Source organism: Bombyx mori, chromosome 21 (genome assembly GCF_030269925.1).
Source record: "Bombyx mori chromosome 21, ASM3026992v2".
Classification (NCBI taxonomy): domain Eukaryota; kingdom Metazoa; phylum Arthropoda; class Insecta; order Lepidoptera; family Bombycidae; genus Bombyx; species Bombyx mori.
Genome location: NC_085127.1, coordinates 10107365 through 10122379, shown reverse-complemented (window position 1 = coordinate 10122379; position 15015 = coordinate 10107365). Strand labels below are relative to the sequence as shown.

Sequence of the window (15015 nt, the reverse complement as noted above, 5' to 3'; positions counted from 1 at the left end):
CAGTGATAAAAGCTATGAAGGCGCGAATTCAAAGAAATCCCAAACGTAAGCAGAAACTGTTGGCCCTTCAGATGGCGTTAAGCAGAATCACGGTGAAAAGGGTGTTAAATGAAGACTTAGGGCTTCGGGCATATCGAAGAAAAACAGGACATCGTTTGAATGCTCGTCTAATGGACCTGAGACTGAAGAGATGCCGCGCTTTGTTGAAGCGGTACGCGGGAAAAATATATCGGGAAATTCTTTTATCGGATGAAAAAATTTTTACCGTAGAAGAGAGCTACAACAAACAAAATGATAAGGTGTACGCACACAGTAGTGAAGAAGCGAGCAACCGTATTCCGCGTGTCCAACGAGGTCATTTTCCATCCTCGCTCATGGTATGGTTGGGAGTTTCTTATTGGGGATTAACAGAGATACATTTTTGTGAGAAAGATGTAAAAACGAATGCAGTTGTGTATCAAAATACAGTCCTGACGAATCTTGTAGAACCTGTTTCTCATACCATGTTCAATAACAGGCACTGGGTATTGCAACAAGATTCGGCGCCAGCTCATAGAGCGAAGAGCACACAAGACTGGCTGGCGGCGCGTGAAATCGACTTCATCCGGCACGAAGACTGGCCCTCCTCCAGTCCAGATTTGAATCCGTTAGATTACAAGATATGGCAACACTTGGAGGAAAAGGCGTGCTTTGACTCATCCCAATTTGGAGTCACTCAAGACATCCTTGATTAAGGCAGCTGCCGATATTGTACATGAACCTCGTTCGTGTTGCGATAGATGACTGGCCGCGCAGATTGAAGGCCTGTATTCAAAATCACAGAGGTCATTTTGAATAAACTTTAGTGTCATAAGAATCTATGTTTCGTTAAGTTCATTTTGGTATATGAATGGTTACATAATAAATAAACTTGTTTCAATTATTTTACATTAAACATGTGACAGAATTTATGACCTGACTAGGTATATTATTTGACAGATTATGGTTCAATAGTACTAACGTAATTTAGCAACATTTTAAACACCTACTATTTGTACTAAACTTTGCTTTTGGATTATTAACTCAACATATTAATCATACATACTCGCTACGAATAAATAATACTATTTATTAAAATAATTCGATGAAATAATAATATTTATTTGTAACACACTCGTAGTAAAATCACAGTAAAATTTAAATAAGTCTAGTAGGCATTTTAGTACTCTGACATTTAGATGTGGCGTGACAATCGAATCCAATACCTTTTAACGTTTAAATAATTAAATAGAGTTTAAATAGTTTATAGACTTTAATTCTATGCTAATAATAAGCAATGTTTTTTGCTAATAATTGATTTTACTCAAAATAAATAAATCTATAAAAAAAAATTCCAAAGGTTTTATAATAAACATTGGTGATGAGATTAATTCTGAAAAATCTCTTGTTTGACGTACGACTCGTTAATCAATATTTGAAATGTCTCTATGTAATGCGAATATCAAAAAAGAATATTTTTAAATGTTGATTCAACGCTTACCTGAAATTCTCTATTGTAAAGCTCGTAGCAATTTTCGAATAAGAACTGGTATGTTGACCTCAAACAGGCTTTCACGCAGTCTTTAACCACTGTGCTAGCTCGGGGAGGACTGCTCAACTCTTGGACCTTGAAAAGAATAGAATCACTCAAATCTTGTGTACATACTGAAATAAAATCGTATTGTGACCCTAAACGGGTAGATACTGTCAGTTGACCAATTTCAACCACAGACCAGCCGTGTCTCAGGCTTAAAGTGTGAAACAGCTTTTGCATACTGCAAATGAGTATTCAACAGCTGTCTCAAGCTAGCGACATTCATGCCGAGATGTCAATTGGCGAAACTAAGTTGAAAAGTTCTGTTAATACATCTATACTAATATATAAATCTATAGTGTTTTTTACGGATGTCCCGTTATACCTACTGAACCGTGCATCTGATTGACTTGAAACTTGGTATCTATGCAGAAAATACATGTACTTAATGGATAGGCTAATATTTATATAAGTGTTGGACTCCCTAATGTTAATTTTAAATGCCCAGCAAAGCGGCCGAGTACGGCTAGTATATTTATATAAGTGTATGTCAACCAAACAAAATTGTGTAAGACAGTGGGAGGATACGTGAAATAAATATTTGAATAATTACCTTCATCCTAAAGAAAGTGATGCTGGTCAACAGGTCAACAGTAGACTTCAGGTCCATGAGTTTCTCAGCACTCGAAGCGGGGAAGTTGTTTCGATACATCGAGAGATCGATTCTGAGAGAGTTGTGAAGTTGATCGAGCAGTTTCACGAATTTCTCTTTCTGTTAAAAGAAAATTCATACTTTCTAATATTATCATGTTACAAAAAGCCTTTATTTCTCACAGACCAGATTTCAATAAGTCTGAATTCAGAATAATCAACTATATAATCTAGTTTGTGCTTTAAATCTATATATTCATATTTAATTTCATTTTATGTCTTATAGTCTAGTCAACAAGTTCAAAAACGTGTTAAATAGACATAAAGCTCCTAAAAATATGTACGATAGCTCATTGGATGCGGAATGATGTCTACAAAAATGTTTTTTAAGGGCTTATTAGCACATAAAAAATTGCGATTGTTATAAACAAAATAAGATTTAAAAAAAAAGGAATTTGGTTTTTCCTTAATAATTTCTAAAATAATGATATTTAAGGAATTTTGAAAAAAGATCCTGAAAGAGGAGGAAATTTCCAATAAAAAAATCCCAACTCCCGGAATTCTATCTCTATTATTTATAAAAAAATTTTAACGCTGAAAATAGCGCTCCGCGAGGTCGTTACGGCATAGGCGCGCCGTCTAAAAAGCCGGTATATCACCTAAAATATTTTTTTTATAGTATTAAATAACAATTTAAAAATTTGAATAAATTATGGTGTAATCTAAACACTTGAACGAAAAAAACCTCGCTGAAAAAAATTTTTTATATCGATTTTTCAAAAATTTACTCCATTGTTAATTAACTAACTTTTTTCCAATCTCTGTTTTTATAAATTACGGTATAAAAGTTTCAATAATTCATCTATAATTTTTTCCCTTCGTGGAGCTCTTATCATTTAAGTACTTAATAAAGAAATGCACAAAAATTTTTTTAATCTTTATTATTTTTATAATTATAATTTTTTTTAATTAACAAAAAATTTAATTTCTAAAAAATGTTATGAAAAATAGTTTTTTTCCGTAATATCTTAATATTGCTGTTTTTTGCATCTACCATAGGTATTAATTAACATTTAAAAAAATAAATTACGCTATTTGTTAAGAAATTGTTTATAAACAAATAAAGTATTTTGGGTTTTTTTTTTAAAAAATCCCAAAATACTTTATTTTACGGAATATTTTACGGATATTACGGAAAAAATATATTTTTCATAACATTTTTTAGAAATTTAATTTTTTGTTAATTAAAAAAAATTATAATTATCCAAATAATAAAGATTAAAAATTTTTTTTTGCATTTCTTTATTAAGTACTTAAATGATAAGAGCTCCACGAAGGGAAAAAATTATAGATGAATTATTGAAACTTTTATACCGTAATTTATAAAAACAGAGATTGGAAAAAAGTTAGTTAATTAACAATGGTGTAAATTTTTGAAAAATCGATATAAAAATTTTTTTTCACCGATGTTTTTTTCGTTCAAGTGTTTAGATTACACCATAATTTATTCAAATTTTTAAATTGTTATTTAATACTATAAAAAAATTATTTTAGGTGATATACTGGCTTTTTAGACGGCGCGCCTATGCCGTAACGACCTCGCGGAGCGCTATTTTCAGCGTTAATTTTTTTTTATAAATAATAGAGATAGAATTCCGGGAGTTGGGACTTTTTTATTGTAAATTTCCTCCTCTTTCAGGATCTTTTTTCAAAATTCCTTAAATATCATTTTTTTAGAAATTATTGAGGAAAAACCAAATTCCTTTTTTTTTTTATCTTATTTTGTTTATAACAATCGCAATTTTTTATGTGCTAATAAGCCCTTAAAAAACATTTTTGTAGACATCATTCCGCATCCAATGAGCTATCGTACATATTTTTAGGAGCTTTATGTCTATTTAACACGTTTTTGAACTTGTTGACTAGACTATTATATATTTGACAAAATCTTCTGTTTATCAATCGTTTTTTTTTGTATTAGCAACAGAAATAGGCAGAGTGGTGGCACCTACCCATGCGGTCTCAAAAGGCGCCTTGCTACCAGTAGACGCTTATCATCAGATCTTGCTCTAATCTGTGCTCTGATCTGCTTTACTGGTGGTAGGACCTCTTGTGAGTTCGCATGGGTAGGTACCACCACCCCGCCTATTTCTGCAGTGAAGCAGTAATGCGTTTTGGTTTGAAGGGTGGGGCAGCCGTTGTAACTATACTGAGACCTTAGAACTTATATCTCAAGGTAGGTGGCGGCATTTACGTTGTAGATGTCTATGGGCTCCAGTAACCACTTAACACCAGGTGGGCCGTGAGCTCGTGCACACAACTAAGCACAAAAAATTGCATAAAATCAAAATTGCCTAGTCTTAGAACTCGACTAATAGTATCGTCATTAGCCTCATAACATAGGTCTCCCGCAAGGCATGCCACGCGACTCGTTGGGAATCTAGTTTCGATCTACTGCCCGCTATTCTGCGTATATTGTCGCTCCATCTTGTTACTGGGCTTCCTACAATACTACGTTTACGGTTCAACGGTCAATGTCTACGGTTATTCGACAGATATAACCGGCCCATTGCTAATTCAGCTTGATAATGTTTTAAACTATGTACGTATATACTAATCCAGTAGTAGATTATTAATTATAAGCCGCGCCAGTAAAGAAACGAATCGAAAATGGCGTCTATGTACCTACACTGACAGATGGTAGGGTCAACAACTAAAAAGAAAGACAGAAAGAAAAACTTGCTTATTGTAAAAAAAAGAGAATGTACTTTACTTTATGCCCTGGCAGAGGGGGAGGTGTCTCATCTGGGATGCAACTTGCGTAGACACTTTTGCTGCCTGTCATCTAAGTCGCACAACTCAAAAGTGAAAAAAGTAGAACTCAACAACAAAGTCAGAACTGATATTTTTTTTGCATGCAGTACGCACCGTGTACGACTAAAGACAGCAATAGTTTAGAGTGAGAGCGCATGATCGTCGCCGCCATTTTAGATTCGTTTCTTTATTGGCGCGGCTTATAACAGATTGTATAGAATTCTTAACCAATGTTATGCTTTTGTTTACCCCAAAGTTTGAAGCCGCGAATCTATCTGATGCAGACACAGCCGATGACGCTGTCGTGTGCGCGTAGTAGGCATTAATGTTAGCTAATAGCGTAGACATTACAGCCGGCACTCCGGGACAAAGGTACTTCGTTGAGAGACAGTGGAAATGTCTGGAAAACAAAACAAAACAAAATCTAGATTAAAAATTAAAAGAACGCCAATCTGAGATTCTGTGTCTCTGAAGTAAGATTTTTTTACAAAAACTATTCCAGTAACTACGTTATTTCATCTCACACCTTTCATGTTCATCTCCAAGTCAGATTGACGGCATAATATTGTTATATTGGCATTGGGTATACACCCACACATATGAAGCTTAATGGAACACAGCGACTCAGATATAGGTGATAATTTAGATGAAAATCAAAGCAGACTTGTAGCAATACATATAAAATAGATATCGTTATTTCCGGTCTTTGTGAGATAACATTAGATCAGGTAGGCGAGATACTCGTCTACTATTATTTGTAATCGAATAGTAATAGAGGGGAGCTCATTCCAAAGCCGGATGGTACGTGACAAAAAAGATATCTGGAAACGCACTGTGGATGAACTTTACTCCGGTGGCGGGCGTTGCGATGGTAAAAACCAGATTATGGTATCATCTTTAACAATTCATCAGAGCACTCCCCATGGAACATACGGTACAAAATACAGATGAAACCGAAGTCCTCCCCTCCACGGTGTTTCCCGAGCGCTTTGACATGTCCTTCTTCAAACGAGGCTTGTGGAGAGTGTTAAGCAGTAGGCAGCGGCTTGGCTCTGCCCCTGGCATTGCTGGAGTTCATGGGCGACGGTAACCACTCACCATCAGGTGGGCCGTGTGTTCGTCTGCCTACAAGGGGAATAAAAAAAAAGAAAAAAGAAAAGTCCCTCCGCAGACTCAAAGTTTCCAAACGACATTAATCAGCCTCGACTGTGCCGGTGGCATTACTGATTCCAATACCGTAGGCAACAATTAAATGGTATTGCATCGTTACCTCATCTGCGTTTGATCTTACAATACTTACGTCATTGCTTGGTAAATAGCCTCGATGCCGTATCTCATAGCGAATTCATCTACAATCTCCTCGGGATTCTCATTGAAGTAAACCTTCCAAGCGTCGTCACCTCTCGCAGCTGGTAATGTCACAGCGCCCCCGTTTTCTTCGCACAGATAGTGAAATAGGTTTTCATGGAGGCAGGTATACTAAAAATAAACAGAGAAGCCTTTGTTAATTGTACCCTGACAGACAAACAGACAATCGTATGTTGACATCATATCTTTATATTTATATTTAGATAACGCTGTGTGCATTTATGTAAATTAGACTGGAAAGAAATTGATCCAAAACGCGTAGGTACCTAATATGACAATACCAAAAAGTCGCGAACTAATAACGAAGAAAATTAATTACTAAATGCAATTTTATTTATATGATTTTGCTAATATTTTATTAGGCGAAGAAATAAACGTACAGCCGTCAATATTTCTTATACCGGTTTAGAACTTTCCTTATATTATAGTTTAGTATATCGCAAGGATAAATAATTCAATTGAATGAAGTTCGAAGATTGTACGAAATCAGCTATTCAATCAAGATGAAATACGGAAACATCCCTAGGCGTACCTCGAGCGAAGCGAAACAAAAACACATCGATTCAAAAACTTCCCAAAATGAAATATACCAATGTTTATTTTCAATTTCGAGTTTCTAACACGGTACCGAATTCACACGGGAAATCGCGAGGCAGACCGAAAATAAATTGAATTCCACTTGCGTCTGACCCGAACTGACAGTGATAAATATATGACAGAATATTGTGCAGGTCCCCCCGATACAACGAATACTCCGTTAGGGTCCGGAAACTTTGCCTCGGCCCAATGTTAAGTATTGAAATTCGGGCGAAAATGGAACTTGATTTCGGTGATATCTTATCTTGGGACATCGGTCGGCCCTAATCACAAAGCTTTTCTGTTGCAAAAGCGAAAGGGTGAGCCAATGAAATTTTGGGTCTTCGAATTTAATATTTTTTATAAGTGTAATTATTACCAAAAGTTTTCTACTATTTTTATTTTTTAGTAACAAAACATAAGCCCCAATAATTGTTACTGAAGTAGACGTTATTTTCATTTAAATCTATACAAAAATTGTCGCAGTGTACCAACAAAAATATATTCAAAATTCTCAATTAAGCCATAACTTTTGTTATGATCCTACATGATATTTACGTACGAGTTTAACCTTCCTTAATGTTATGTATTTACTGGAGGCTACATTACAAAACAAGTTGCGTAATTTCGACACATGAGGCCCATTTCTCAGTTGTAAAGGCTACTTCACTTTTCAAACCGAGAAAAGTAACAGCTTTGCGTCAGAAAAGAGCACGACAGGTTTGATTACACTTCAAAAACCACAACACTCCCCAAATGTGTTTTTCAGATGACGGCTTTTGCAAATTTCATTAAACTATCTGTATGCGTTACGATTCTTTGTAATTCTATCTAACAGTATGTAGAAGCTCTAAGCAACAATTGAATATGCAATTTCGAAAAGGGCACATCTCTGAAAATGTAAAATGTTCAGGAAATGAAAAAAAAACTGATTATTTTCTAAAGCAGTGTAAAATTTAAAATATTAACTTTTTAGATATATTTTAGTATTAATTAGCAAATGAAAATTACTGGAATTATTATAAAATGGGTGTAGGTAAGCCTCAAAACTACATGTATATGAGAAAACGTATTTGATAAAATATGCGACATGTGCCCTTTTCGAAATTGCACATTCAGGTTGGCGCATTCATTTTCGAGGTGGGTGGCACATTTACGTTGTAGATGTCTATGGGCTCCAGTAACAACTTAACATCAGGTGGGCTGTGAACTCGTCCATCCATGTAAGCAATAATTATAATTACGTGTGAAATGCTCATTAAATTGTCAAATTAACGGCAAACCTAAGCTCGTAACTCATAGCGTTCGTGTACCTTAATTCCGAATTTCGCCGTAACACCGAAAAGGCATAAGCGAGATAGGAATTATAAAACAAATACGAATTTCGAAGTAAACAAAACACTCAAGTCACTTAAGCTTCGACAGTTAGCAGCTTCGAATTTATTACAATCATTTTCGCTAAGCACCGCTGGTATTTCGAGAAAGTACGCTTTCAACTTTTTTTTATGAAATATTATTTATTTTTCTTAGTCAGTGCTCGTTCTTCATTTTTGAAAAACACGAATTTATCCTTCATATTACGTATTTCAAGTATTACCGGATTATATGTTTATATGAAAAAAAAAGTGGTGTTACGTTGTTTGTAAGATTCCTTTGGTAGCTTCTTTGAAATAAATACGATGACTTTGAATTGAATTGAGTAACAACAAGTCGTCGCGTCCTGAAGGATATGATTTTTTTATTGCATAGATGGGTCGACGAGCTCATAGCCCACCTGGTGTTAAGTGGTTACTGGAGCCCATAGACATCTACAACGTAAGTGCCGCCACCCATCTTAAGATATGAGTTCTAAGGTATCAGTATAGTTACAACACCTGCCCCACCTTTTAAACCGAAACGCATTACTGCTTCACGGCAGAAGCAGGTGTGGTGGTACCTACCCGTGCGGACTCGCATGAGGTTTTACCACCAGTAAAACTATAACCAATAACCACTATTGTATTCTCTATCGATTGTCTCACTCTTGTAACCGGAATGTATTTATAGACTATTATTTTGTTTTCTACCTCTTCCCTGGGGATATAAGGGGCTATTCTAGATACGCCTTGATGGGTGGCTGAGCTTGCGGGCTCAATCTAAGAGAATTTGCTAACACTAGCAAGAGCGGTGCTTCTCAGAATCGACCGATGTATCGAAATCGCGAACCACTGAGAAGATCTAGCAAGAAACTCAGTAACCTGTGTGTGTGGGCTAAAATGTCTACAGTAAACGTTACTAATAAGATGTATAACAAACAAATTTATTAAATATCCCTCAATCCAACTTATATTCTGAAATAAATAATACAACTCATTTGATTAAACAAACTGAAATAATTCGTTCAGAACGGACCCACCAATATTTCGGAGTTCATTTAATTAAAGGGACCCTTAATAAATCAAGTAAAGATAAATTGGTTTAAATGGAACCCGTCCTACCTTACAAGAGGCACCAAGTAATTTATAGGTACGTAGCCCTCCGCTTGTACCTACAAATCCTTTAGAAATGTAGCACTAACGAGGTTAAATGTTCAACATTGATTCAGGTAAATAAAATTGAACGGTAGAATAATATATTTGATTATGTAACTGAAGTGTACATGTATTTATAAATAGGCAAAGACAAAATAATTCAGTACTCTGTTTGACAACTCATTAATATATTTAGTTAGTTTAGTAGTTACTGAAAAGTTTTGGTTTGGATCAATTAAAAAAATAAAAACAGCGGTTTGGATCAATTAAAAAAATAAAAACAGCCTTTTTCCCATTTCTAGTATAGATATTAGATAAAATTAATCTGAACCGATAATCTGAATCTGAAACGATAGTTTATTTTGATGACTCCATTTGTTGGTATTTTTAAACATCTGTCCTAAAGTACAACACAAATCCGTTTCAAACTTATATATTTAAAAGCTTGTGATAAGACCTTAGTGCTGTTTATGTTTTTATTATATCTTAATGTAAAGAATAATACACCAATATAACTTGAACTCACATTTTGGCTTACGCAAATACGTTCATACAATTTTTTTTTTACAAATATTTGCCTATGCCTTCATTTTCGTAAATCATTTTAACAACTACCCTCTAATCGATATGTTTTGTAGCTAAAATCTTTAGAAGCTTTATGTTTATAAGAATAAAGGATATTATTAATCAGACATGATTCCACTGTTGAGAGACGACTTAAAATAGAATCGAGAGCAAAATAACAATACAAAAAACAAACAAACTTTAACTCCGCTTTACATAAATGTGGGCGTCGACTTCGAGCTTTCCATCTACAAAATTGAATTCCATTCGATTGACCTTTCAACTACTAATCTAAAAGCGATGAACTGCACGAAGGATAGCCCATAACATTAGCATACACACAGCTCAATTTGTCTCCACAAAAGGTAGCCGGGGGCAAGTTCACGCATCGTTAATTTGCAATACCCCGTCAGTATATTCCGAGCAACCTTTACAAACCATTTCAACATAAATTAAAATTCTTTTATATCCCTTTTTATTTTGGAACGAAGCTCCTTATGGGACGATGCGGAGGGGTATCCTAACCGGAAAAAAACGTCCGTAACGTAAGATTTTTATTAGTAATGCACACAGTGTACGACTTAACTTTGTAATAACGTACAAAAAATAACATATTTTTTATAAATCATTGTGAATAAAATGAAGTTGATAACTTTGAAAGGTGGTTTTTATTTTATTTTTATGAATAAAAGAATCATAATAAAAAATGTATACCCGAATAATTATTTTCTTTATTCCTCGAATGGAACTTAGAATTAATATTTTTATAACAAGGAACTTGGTTCCTATCCGGTGTCCGACGACACCACACATATTTTTTTTATACCTACACTGTTTCATTTTTTTCGTTTCTAAAAAAACTTATTCACAATTTTTAACATCAGGAATAGCAATTACATATGTTATACCAACTGTGAACTTTGGCTTACGCCGAAAACAGACGTTCTTATGAGCCACTGCATCGTAAATGCTTCCACGCTGATGTGTGTATATTAAACAAAACGATTGCCTACTGTTTCCCGTATAATCTAATTTACCATTAAAGTCGATTAAAAACGAACAGCTCTATCTATACCTTTGTAGATTATTATCAAGAATAAACATTAGACGGAAACTGTTAGATTAATTAATTTTGTATTCATGGAGAAATGTTGAAATGGTTGTTATCGGTTTAAATTTAATACGATTAAATAGCTTCGATTTCATTGTCCGTTCAACAGAATCAAAATTGATTTGTGGTAACCGCTATGCATAATGTAATAGTGTATTTTATTTATTGGAAACTAAAGGAGCTACCAGTTACGGACTGCGTATCTCTATATATAAAAATGAATTGCTGTTCGTTAGTCTCGCTAAAACTCGAGAACGGCTGACCCGATTTGGCTAATTTTGGTCTTGAATTATTTGTGGAAGTCCAGAGAAGGTTTAAAAGGTAGATAAATTAATGAAAATGCACGGAATTAAATAAAAATAACAATTTTGTTTTCCCTTTGATGTCCCCCCGTCGAACGGATTCCTTTTGTTTGTGTCTTCTATTTATCGATTGAGGCACTACGAAGTCTGCCGGGTCAGCTAGTTTATTTATAATATTATTTTAGTTACATTTAATATTTGTGTTATTTTTGAAGCGAATGTTTTAATCTTGTATTCTTAATCTATACTAATATATAAATCTACAGTGGTTTTTACGGATGTTCCGTTATAACTACTGAACCGTGCATCCGATTGACTTGAAACTTGGTATCCATGTAGAAAATACATGTACTTAATGGATAGACTAATATTTATACGAGTGTTGGACTCCCTACATCAGCTGCGGGGGCGTCCATTATGAGAATTGTATTTACTGGTGGTAGGACCTCTTGTGAGTCCGCGCGGGTGGGTACCACCACCCTGCCTATTTCTGCCGTGAAGCAGTAATGCGTTTCGGTTTGAAGGGTGGGGCAGCCGTTGTAACTATACTTGAGACCTTAGAATTTGTATCTCAAGGTGGGTGGCGCATTTACGTTGTGGATGTCTATGGGATCCAGTAACCACTTAACACCAGGTGGGCTGTGAGCTCGTCCACGCATCTAAGCAATAAAAAAAAAAAAAAAAAAAATTAGAAATAATAATGTTAGTTTTCAATGCCCAGCGAAGCGGACGGGTACAGATTGTGTTTTGTAAAACTGTCTTCCAAAATCAAAGATTACACCAAAGTTTTTTTCCTGTGAATCTCTACAGAAGCAGTCCGTACTATTTTATAGGCTATCACGTCCCTAGCGCGTTGTAGTAATTAAATATGTAATATAATGATTTCATTTTCTTAGGTAAAATATAAAGTACCATGCGTTGAACGTACAAACATTATATTTTGTGTACGAGCCATCAAAGAACGTGGCTGGGGCGCACACAGCTGTAACTGCCGACTCAATCGCCCCACTGAAAACGGATGGAAACGAGCCAAAGGGTTTCCAACACTGAAATTATTCCCTTTGCCTGCCCGCTTTTACAGTTAAAAAGAAAATTACAAGGCAATTTTGGTGACGCAAACGTATACACTCTATTTATGATTTGATTCGAGTTGAAGTTGTTAAGAGAATTGTGTTTTATTTTGGATTCGTGTTTATGTTCGTTATTTGAGTTCTATTTGATTTTGATGCGTTTGATATGAACTGGAAATAAGATATGTTATGACCTCGGGCACCAGCGCTAACAGGTCGGGTAGTGCTACCAAGCACTACCCGACCTGTTAGCGCCGCGAAACAATATTGCCTTCCGATTTAAATAGACAGAACACCAAGGGAATTAGGACTTCAATCAAATCTTGTCAAGGCAGTGGCTTTTTTGCGTAGATGCCTGAATGATGACTCGTGGCTCACCTATTGTCAAAGTCCAGACTGTATTGTGTAATCGCTGCGATCATTGTATAGTAGTGGTCATTACTGATGTATAATAAACTCCACCACAAGTTTATACCGGATGGTGATTGCAATACGCTTTTGTTATACTCAAAGAACATTTTTTTTTCTTATTTTGTTCCTACCTCATCCGGTAACCTTGAGAGGCTATGTCAGCGAGTGGGTGAGTTCGCGGGGCTCAAACCTGACGACGTTGCTAACACTAGCCCTAGCAAGAGCAGTGCTTTCCAGAATCTACCACCTGATCGGAAACGCGACCCACTGAGAAGATCCGGCGAGAAACTCAGTGGTCTGTGTCTGTGGGTTAATTTTCTCGCCGAACCCACCTATTACTTTCTTATTGATTATCGAGTATCGTTCTTAAGTATCATTCGGGACCTCTGGGCCTTTTTTTTTTTTTTTTATTTTTTTTTTTATTTTTTTTTTAACGCTGGGGAATCCATTTACGGATACCCGGTCCGCGGGGGTAACGAACCGGGTTATGTCGGACTCCGGCGCCTCCTGAGAGGAAGAGGGGGACGAGAAGGTCCTCCACCTCCCCGAATTCCTCGCAAGAGACTACGCCTTGAAAAAGGCGCGCGAAGCACTTGCCCCGCAGAACGACTACCGACTAAACCCCATCGAGCTCCACCACACCGGCTACACCAGACCTACGGTACCGCAGTGCGCGCCGAAAGTCCGCCTTCGCCGGTACCCGTCCTGATGATAAGACGGGATTTCATCTCCGGGAAAATCCCGAAGGACGTCATTTCGGGAGATACACCGTGGGCGGCGCACAGGAGCCACCTTGCATCGCCCCACCACCGGACCGACAGTCGAGTACCGGGCGCCCCCGCACCCGCCACCTGATAGTCCCTACGGGGGCTGAGCGGGAGCTTCACGCCCGCGCCGGCCATCCCGCCTTCTGCGCTGAGGCGCTGAAGAGGGATCCCACTCCCTTTCACGCTCCTCAGCCTCACGGGACGCCATTACCAGGTCACAAAACCTGGCCATGGCCTCCCACGAGCCCTGATCCTCTAACATGCGGGCGACGACAGCCCGCAGGGAGAGGTTTCTCCCCAGCACCGCGACGAGATCCCGCCGCGAGCGCTCCCAACGCGGGCACGTTTCGAGCGCGTGCTGCGCGTCATCGTCCGGGTGCCCGCACTGGTGGCAGCCCGGGTGTGGCTCTCTCCTGCAGACCTTCCACAGGTACCTCCCGAAACAGCCATGTCCCGAGAGGACCTGCGCAAGGTGAAAGGAGAGTACGCCGTGACGCCGATCCGACCATGCCTCCAGCACGGGCACCAGGGCCTCGAGGGTGCGCCGGCGGGTGGCCGAAGTTTGGCCAAGTTCTTTCAGCAATCGCTCTCTCCACTTAGCGTATGCTACATGACGCGCAGCACGCTTCCACCGACCGACAGCCGACGGGCCGGGCGACCGTCCCCGACTCAAGGCCTGCGCCTTACGCCGATATACCGCAGCCAAGATTTCGGCCTCAAGGTCCCAGGGTAGGGATCCAGCGAGAGCGCAGGCCACATCTTGAGAGATGGTGCGGTACCCCCTGATGACCCTCACCGCGAGCGCCCGCTGAGCTCTATGCAGCAGAGCCGCGTTTCTCGCGGAGAGTGCGGGCGACCACACGGGAGCACCGTACAGGGCCATACTGCGCACCACCCCAAGGTACAGTCGCCGAGTACCGGCGCTGCATCCTCCGACGTTGGGAAGAAGACGGGTCAGCGCACCTGCCGCCCCCATGAGCCTCGGAACCAGCGCTTTAAAATGGTGGTCGAATCTCCATTTGCTGTCCAGCACGAGGCCCAAATACTTGAGCTTCGGCTGGACAGCAATGGTGACACCCCCGACTACGAGATTCGCGCCTTGAGGTGGCCCTTTCCGAGCTGAGTGAAAGCACACTGCTTCGGATTTTTGGAGGGCCACCTCGAGGCCGAGTCTCTTTATTCGTCTTACCACAGTTGCCACTGCAGCCACAACCAGGACGGCTGCTGACCGGTAGTCGTCTCCGCGAGCCGTCACCAGCGTGTCGTCAGCGTAGCAAACCACTTCGACGCCAGGTAGGTTAGCCCCGCGGAGGACCCAG

The 15015-nt window shown here is 38.4% G+C and overlaps 1 protein-coding gene across 8 annotated transcripts in view; it reads right to left on the bottom strand.

The window, feature by feature from the left end:
* The window catches only part of LOC101743696 (protein unc-13 homolog B), a 374291-nt gene that overhangs the window by 17275 nt on the left and 342001 nt on the right, over positions 1-15015 (bottom strand). For all 8 annotated transcript variants that reach the window (XM_062674747.1, XM_062674744.1, XM_062674743.1 and 5 more), the window contains 4 exons: positions 6318-6496; positions 5267-5417; positions 2166-2324; positions 1520-1645 (listed from right to left, as the gene is read on the bottom strand). In XM_062674747.1, coding sequence (XP_062530731.1) covers positions 1520-1645; positions 2166-2324; positions 5267-5417; positions 6318-6496 — 615 coding nt within the window. The remainder of the gene's footprint in view (positions 1-1519; positions 1646-2165; positions 2325-5266; positions 5418-6317; positions 6497-15015) is intronic.